The sequence below is a fragment of the Cebus imitator genome, unplaced genomic scaffold (genome assembly GCF_001604975.1).
Source record: "Cebus imitator isolate Cc_AM_T3 unplaced genomic scaffold, Cebus_imitator-1.0 Scaffold419, whole genome shotgun sequence".
In the NCBI taxonomy this organism is placed as follows: domain Eukaryota; kingdom Metazoa; phylum Chordata; class Mammalia; order Primates; family Cebidae; genus Cebus; species Cebus imitator.
In genome coordinates, this window is record NW_016107734.1 from 256,443 (window position 1) to 265,418 (window position 8,976).

Sequence of the window (8,976 nt, forward strand, 5' to 3'; positions counted from 1 at the left end):
GAATGTGTTTATGTACTATTTGGGGGCAGGGGAGGGAGGCACAAGAAGGGAAGTGACCAATAGCCATCATCAGATTCTCAAAGAGGAATAGGACTCCCTGCCAAAAGTGAAGATTCCTACTATACTCGATGAGGCTCATTCATATACAGTACAGTTCTCTAGGTTAACAACTTAATAATCTACAGCAGAAACCAACTATTACTCTCATAAGCTGAAAAGACAATAAAAACAATATACATGTAAGACATGGATATGCTCCCTATGTCCCCAGAAAAAAAAAAATAAGAAAAATTTTAATCTACCAAAGTTTCCATATGAAATTAAATTGCACCAAAATGTACCAAAGAGGATACTTTATGATAACTGAAAGGGATATTAAAGAAATAGTAACATATTGTGCTTAGAGCATTTAGTCCTAAAGTGCTAGAACACTATCAAAAGGGATTACTTGATTATACATACTCTTCACACACACATATTCACATAATCCATCTTTCAAAGAACTAGATCAAATCTAAGAGTTCCCAAATGAAAAACAGCTATAATGAAATCTGCACTTCCTAGCCAAGCTCTGGAAATGTCTTAAGACTATTAAATGAGCTCCTTACTGCTTACTAATTTCAAATTTTGAGATTACATTTCACAAATCATAACTAAGAATGGCTGGTTCAAGTTTGGAAAAGTATATTTACTATTAAAATGGGAAAAATCAGAAGTGCTGAAATCATTTTTAAAAGAGATGACAAAATTCTCCTGCTATATAATGATTAATTAATATAAGAAGAAAAATATTTTTACAGTTTCCATTAATGAAAAATCTCTTTCCTCATACTGCATCTGCCATTGTGTCTCCAGTTAAGGGGCTGGAACAAACACTAATTTGGAAAAGAAAGGGCTATGAAATAAAGGATCTTCCAAACACAGGGGGAAACTGTAAAGCTTACTCCATTTATCCCTAGTAGGTAAACAATGGAAAAATCAAAAGTCGGTGAGACTTTTGCCTAGCTCCACATGTGAAACACTAAGTCTAGACCATTAAGTAGGCTGGTCCTGGGACAGTACAGTTTGCGGGGAAGAATAACAGCCTTAGAAGAGGAAGCAAATGGGCTTTGGTCAATACTTCTGGCTCTGTATGGTCTCCATACATAGAGAGAATCCATTAGTTCTACAAGCTCCTAAGGGAAAGAGAAACCAGTTCCATCTAGGCAGTAAAAAGAGTTCAGGACAAGACTAGGGAATCTTTGTAGAGCACATACCCCCTAATGACTGGCACACGATTCCAAGACACACTCTATCATCATCACAAAATCACATAGCACTTAAACAGCATCCTGAGGCACAGCAAAAGGAAAAGGAAAGAGAGGCTATCTGAAAGACTGAGTGTATACCTGAAAAAAGCTGAATTCCCTAATGTGGCAAATGTTAACTGGAAAATTCAAGTTGTCTAATACCCTGAGCTTCTCCTTGCCTACCACTACTCTACTGGGTAAGATGCTTGTGAAAGATTAGAGCCATTACAAAAATAAGGAAGCTATATTTTATTTGAACTTTGAATGCTGGAAGAGAAATTTTCACCTGTGCTACATGAACATTAAGTTCATTGATTTCTCTTTCATTCCTTTTAAACACCAATCAAGATTTTAAAATACTATCATTAATATCCTCAGATAAGACACTGCATCAGTAAAATAAGCGAGTAATTTTAAAAATAAAAAAGAACAAAGAGAAAAAATGTTCTTGAAAATAAGAAGACAGGAAAAATAAGAAATTCAAAAAAAGGAATGGAAGATAAAACAGAAAATATCAGCCAGGTGCGGTGGCTCATGCCTGTAATCCCAGCACTTTCGGAGGCCCAGGTGGGCAGATCACGAGGTCAGGAGTTCAAGACCAGCCTGGACAACATAGCAAAACCCCATCTCTATTAAAAATACAAAACTTAGCCGGGCATAGTGGCGGGCGCCTGTAATCCCAGCTAAGTCGGAGTCTGGGGCAGGAAAACTGCTTGAACCCAGGAGGCAGAGGTTGCAGTGGTCCGAGATCGTGCCCTTACACTCCAGCCTGGGCAACAAGAGCAAGACTCTGTCTCAAGAAACAAAAAAGGCCAGGCGCGGCGGCTCACACCTATAATCCCAGCCCTTTTGGAGGCCGAGGCAGGCAGATCACGAGGTCAGGAGATCGAGACTATCCTGGCCAACATAGGGAAACCCTGCTGTACTAAAAATACAAAAATTAGCTGGGTGTGGTGATGTGTGCCTGTAATCCCAGCTATTTGGGAGACTGAGGCAGGAGAATCGCTTGAACACGGGAGGCAGAAATTGCAGTGAGCTGAGATCGCACCACTGCACTCCATCCTGGCAACAGAGTGAAACTAAAAAAAAAAAGGTAAAAAAATTAGCCAGGCATGGCAACACATGCCTTTAGTCCCAGTTACTCAGCCGGCTTACGTGGGAGGATCAACTGAGCCCATGAGGTCAAGGCTGCAGTAAGTTATGATTGTGCCACTGCGTTCTAGCCTGAGTGACAGAGCAAGGCCCTGTCTCAAAACTATAAGCACATACACACATACACACACACACACACACACACACACACACACACGTATAATTTTACCTATTAGTGATTAGGATTCAGAATGTCTTACAATTGAGGAAAAAGGGCAACCAAGGCAGAAACCAAGCAAAATTTTGAAGGAACATTATTTCTAACCTCCCATTCCATAACAAGTCAAATCATCAAGAATTAGGCAGAAGTAAAAGGTATTTTTCAGACTTGTGGTGTTCCCATTTACCCTTTCTCGGGAAGCTGCTTGAGAAGGTATGCCTCTGAAACAAGGGAATGGGTGAAGAATGAAGAAGATATGGAATCAGAAACCAGAACTCAATGCAAAACATAGGCAAAGGGAATTTTCAGACTGAGGAGGAAGAGACGTTTTAGGATGAAAAACTGTGCATCGGGGAAATGAGCACTTAATCCTAATTAAACCCAATCAGAAAAGATGTCCTCAAGAAGATGACATTTACAAAATACTCAACATGTTTCAAATGTAATGAGAGGGAAATTTAGAGAACTGGGGAACAGATTAAGAATGAATTTGTGATAAATACATAGAAAACCAAAAAAGGGGTGAGAATGATAATTAACTCAAAGGAAAACAAAGTTTTACAAGAAAGGAAAAGTTATCATGGTATACCAAATGATTAAGCTGTGAATTGCATTTTCAGAGTAATACTAATATAAACAATTCTAACAAGAATTATGATGTGATTATATTGGGAGAATGGGGGTACAGAAAGTATACATATGTCCCAGAAAAGAGGAAAAGAGTTAAATCCTCATCTTTCATTGTAGGAAGACATTGGATAATACTTTAAGAAGTAACAGCAAAGGTGGTGATTGTTGCACAATAATGTTAATGTGGTTAATGCCCCATAAACTTAAAAATGGTTAAAAGGAAGTCCTAGCCAGAGCAATCAGACAAGAGAAAGAAATAAAAGGCATATAAATAGGAAGAGAAGTCAAACTATCTCTCCTCATAGATGATATGATGCTATACCCACAAAACCCTATAGTCTCTATCTAAAGGCTCTTAGATCTGATAAGTAGCTTCAGCAAAATTTCAGGATACAAAGGCAATGTTCGAAAATCAGTAGCATTTTTTTTTTTTTGAGACATAGTCTCACTCTGTCACCCAGGCTGGAGTGCAATGGCGCATTCTCAGCTCAATGCAACCTCTGCCTCCCAGATTCAAGCACCCGCCATCACGGCCACCTAATTTTTGTACTTTTAGTAGAGATGGGGTTTCACCATGTTGGCCAGGCTGGGCTCGAACTCCTGACCTCGTGATCCGCTCACCTAGGACTCCCAAAGTGCTGGGATTACAGACGTGAGCCACCACAGCATTTCTATACCCTAATAATGTCCAAGCTAAGAGCTAAATCAAGAATGCAATCCCATTCACAATATGGGATAAAATACAAAGGAATACGGCTAACCAGAGAGGCAAAAGAACTCTACAATGAGAATTACAAAACATTACTGAACAAAATTAGAGATGATACAAATAAATTGGAAACTATTCCATGCTCATGAATAAGAAGAATCAATACTGTTAAAATGGCCATACTGCCCAAAGCAATTTAAACATTTAATGCTATTCCTATCAAACTACCAATATATTTTTCACAGAACTAGAAAAAACCTATTCTAAAATTCACATGGGCCAGGAACAGTGGCTCACGCCTGTAATCCAACAGTTTGGGAGGCCTCGGTGGGCGCATCACCTGAGGTCAAGAGTTCAAGACCAGCCTAGCCAACATGGTGAAACCCTGTCTCTTAAAAATACAAAAAATTAGCTGGACCTGGCAGTGTGTACCTGTAATCCCAGCTACTCGGGAGGCTGAGGGAGGATAATCCCTTGGACCCAGGAGGTGGAACTTGCAGTGAGCCAAAATTGCACCATTGCACTCCAGCCTGGGCAACAGAGCAAGACTCCATCTCAAAAAAGTAAACAAATAAATTCACATGGAACCAAAAGAGAGCCCAAATAACCAAAGCAATCCTAAATAAAAAGAACAAAGCCAGGGGAATCATATTAACCAACTTCAAACTAAACTATAAGGCTATAGTAACCAAAATAACATGATGCTAAGCAACATGATACTGGTACAAAAACAGACACATAGACCAATGGAGCAGCTTAGAGAACTCAGAAATAAAGCCGCACACCTACAACCACCTGATCTTTGACAAAGATGACAATAACAAGTACTGGAAAAAGGACTCCCTATTCAATAAATGGTGCTACAGTAACTGGTTAGCCATATAGAGAAGATTGAAAGTGGACCCCTTCCTTATATCAAATACAGAAATCAACTTAAGATGGGTTAAAAACTTAAATGTAAAACCTAAAACTATAAAAACCCTATAAGAAAACCTAGGAAATATCATTCTGGACATAGGCCCTAGCAAATATGTCATGATGAAGACTCCAGAAGCAATTGCAACAAAAGCAAAAATTGGGAAGTGGGACCTAATTAAACTAAGGAGCTCCTGCACAGCAAAAGAAACTATCAACAGAGTAAACACACATCCTATAGAATGGAAGAAAATTTTTGCAAACTATTCATCTGACAAAGGCTTAATATCTAAGATCTATGAGGAACTTAAACCAACAAGCAACAAACAACCTCATTTAAAAATGGGCAGAGGAGATGAACAGACACTTCTCAAAATAAAACATATACGCAACCAACAGATTAAAAAATACTCAACATCACTGATCATTAGAGAAAAGCAAATCAAAACCAGAGTGAGATATCAACTCACACCAGTCAGAATGGCTATTACTAAAAAGTCAAAAAATAACAGTTGTTGATGAGGTTGCAGAGAAAAGGGAACAATCACATGGTTAGTGGGAATGCAAATTATTAATAGTTCAGGCACTAGGCAAAGCAGTTTGGAGATTTCTCAAAGAACTTAAAACAGATCTATCATTCAACACAGCAATCCCATGACTGGGTATATGCCCAAAGGAATATAAAGTTCTAACATAAAGACACATGCACATGTATGTTCACTGCAGCACTATTCACAAAAGCAAAGATACAGAATCAACCTAGATACCCATCAATGGTGGACAAGATAAATACAAATTACATACACCATGGAATACTATGAAGCCTTAGAAAAGAATGAAATCATGTCCTTGAAATCAGCAACAACATGGATGGAGCTGGAGGCCATCATTGTAAGCAAACTAATGCAGGAACAGAAAAACAAATACCACATGTTCTCATGTATAAGTGGAAGCTAAATACTGAATACATATGAACACAAAGAAGGAAACAATAGACACGGGGGCCTACTTGAGGTTTGAGGGTGGGAGAAGGGTGAGGATCAGAAAACTACCCTATTGGGTACCATGTTCATTACCTGGGTGATGAAATAATCTGTACACCAAACCAATGTGACATGTCATTTACCCATGTAGCATGCACCCCCGATCCTAAAATAAAAGTTGGAAAGAAAAAAACACTTTTAATGGTTAAAATGATATATTTTAGGTTATATATATTTTACCACAATAAAACTCAAAAGTAACAGCAAAAGCATATGAAAGGTAAGTTCCAAAACAAAATGCTAATAGAATTGAGGCTTGTTGCCTCTAAAAATCAAGAAAGCTAGACGGTTAGGGGAGGTAAAGGAGATACAAGGCACCACAGAGGAGTGCGGGAATTCCTTGAGCCTTTCTACATGCTTCACTTTGACAAAAATGAAAACTAAATTTAAACATCAAATAAGGAAATTTTAAAGTTGGCATTTTTTTTCCTGACTGTATAGTAGGATTTTAATGATAGTATGTTTAACATCCGAGGAAAGCATATGTCCTGAATAGATCGATGCTCATAAAAACACATTTATGCCTATTCCTCAATGCCAAGTATATAAGGCTATGTGGAATTGTGAACAGTTGCCAAATTAAGCAAAGGAAATCTTTGCTGAGTAAATTTTTGGCACCACTTCTACCTGACTAAAATTTCTACATCATAACTGAAGCTGTGTATATCTATTCTCATGGAGAGAAACAATCTAAATAATTACACATGAAATTACACAAACTCTCTATTGTATCTCCATTAGCAATTTAGATGCCACCAATTCAGAATTTATAATAATTCAGAAAAGACAAATTATTAATTTTAAGAATATGTTTAAAAATTAAGGATTAATTTACTTTGCTCTCAAATCAAGACTCCACCCTAAATATTAGAGGTTTAAGTAGTTAAAAGTGCACTGCAACTCCTTTGATTGGCAAATAATTTAAATTGTGATAACCAAGTGCTGACAAGAATGTACAGCAGTAAGAACTCTCTAATTTATCCTGAAGGGTAGCAAGATAACCTGAAACAAATATTTGAAACATAATTTCATACTATGTAGTAAGGTTAAGATAATGTATACTCAGGCTGGGTGCATTGGCTCATGCCTGTAATTCCAGCACTTTGGGAGGCCGAGGCAGGTCAATCACCTGAGGTCAGGAGTTCGATACAAGCCTGGCCAAAATGGTGAAACCCCATCTCCACTAAAAATCAAAATTAGAGGCCGGGCGCGGTGGCTCAAGCCTGTAATCCCAGCACTTTGGGAGGCCGAGGCAGGTGGATCACGAGGTCAAGAGATCGAGACCATCCTGGTCAACATGGTGAAACCCCGTTTCTACTAAAAAAACAAAAAATTAGCTGGGGGCCGGGCGCGGTGGCTCAAGCCTGTAATCCCAGCACTTTGGGAGGCCGAGGCGGGTGAATCAAGAGGTCAAGAGATCGAGACCATCCTGGTCAACATGGTGAAACCCCGTCTCTACTAAAAATACAAAAAATTAGCTGGGCATGGTGGAGCGTGCCTGTAATCCCAGCTACTCAGGAGGCTGAGGCAGGAGAATTGCCTGAACCCAGGAGGCGGAGGTTGCGGTGAGCCGAGATCGCGCCATTGCACTCCAGCCTGGGTAACATGAGTGAAACTCCGTCTCAAAAAAAAAAAAAGATAATATATACTCTGCCACCCTGCAACTTAACTTCCAAGAGAAACTCTTTGTTTAAACAATTGTTCAGCCCAGAGTGGTGGCTCATGCTTGTAATCCCAACACTTTGGGAGGCCGAGGCAGGCAAATCACTTGAGGTCAGGAGTTGGAGACCAGCCTGGCCAACATGATGAAACCTCATCCCTACTGAAAATACAAAAAAAAAAAATTAGCCAGGCATGGTGGTGTGCAACTAAAGTCCCAGTTACTGGGGAGGCTGAGGCATGAGAATCCCTTGAACCTAGGAGGCAGAAATTGCAGTGAGCTGAGATGGCACAAACAGAGCAACACTGTCTAAAAAAGAAAACATAATTGCTCACAGCAAGGTTGAGAATATTCATGGCAGCATTGTTCATAACAGCAGAAACTATGTAAATAATATAAATGTTACAATTACATAAATTACAGTATATCTATGTCAGTGGAATTCTATAAAGGACTGAAAATGAACAAATTATGGCTACATCATCAAACTAGATGAATATTAAATATGGCACTAACCTAAATATGGAAGTCTCAGAAGAACAGAGGATCATTCCATTTATCAAAACATTTTGAAAACAAGCAAAAATAGGTAGTATTAATACATTGTTTAGGGAATCTACCTATAGTTAGATAGCAAAACTATAAAGAAAATGATTTATTATGAACATAAGAACTATCTTATTAGGGGAGTGAGATGTATGGGGAAGAATGGAGCATCTAAGAAATTGGTAATATCCTATTTTGTTTTGAGGGTGGTTAAAACTGTCCACTTTGGCTGGGCACAGTGGCTCACGCCTGTAATCCCAGCACTTTGGGAGACTGAGGCGGGTGGAGCACAAGGTCAGAAGTTCGAGACCAGCCTGACCAACATGGTGAAACCCTGTCTCTACTAAAAATGCAAAAAACAATTAGCTGGGCGTGGTGGCACATGCCTATAATCCCAGCTACTCAGGAGGCGGAGGCAGGAGAATCACTTGAACCTGGGAGGCAGAGGTTGCAGTGAGCTGAGATCGCACCACTACACTCAAACCTACGAGACAGAGCGAGACTCTATCGCAAAAAAAAAAAAAAAACTGCCCACTTTGTGATTAACCTTTAAAGCTATGCCTGTAATTTTTATGTACAGTTATGTAATACTTTACAAAAAGTAAGGGAGGACAGGTGCAGTGGACAGGCCCTGTAATCCCAATACTTTAGGAGGCCAAGGTGGGAGGATTGCTTGAGGCCATGAGCCTGAGACCAGCCTGGGCAACATAGGGAGACCCTATGTCTACAAAAAGTTAAAAAAATTAGCCCAGCCACTTGGGGGACTGAGGTGGAAGGATCACTTGAGCCTTGGAGGTCAAGGTTGCAGTGAGCAGTGATCAAATCACTGCACTCCAGCCTGGGTGACAGAGTGAGACAATGTCTGGGGGAAA

The 8,976-nt window shown here is 39.4% G+C and overlaps 1 protein-coding gene across 4 annotated transcripts in view; it reads right to left on the reverse strand.

The window, feature by feature from the left end:
• The window catches only part of LOC108290011 (tetratricopeptide repeat protein 28-like), a 358,528-nt gene that overhangs the window by 253,102 nt on the left and 96,450 nt on the right, over positions 1-8,976 (reverse strand). Inside the window, exon 3 of one of the 4 annotated variants that reach the window (XM_037731781.1) lies at positions 5,756-6,004. The exons of the other annotated variants lie outside the window; for them this stretch is intronic. Coding sequence (XP_037587709.1) covers positions 5,978-6,004 — 27 coding nt within the window. The 3' untranslated portion in view covers positions 5,756-5,977. Of the gene's footprint in view, positions 1-5,755; positions 6,005-8,976 lie in introns of those variants that run through there. 4 annotated transcript variants of the gene reach the window in all.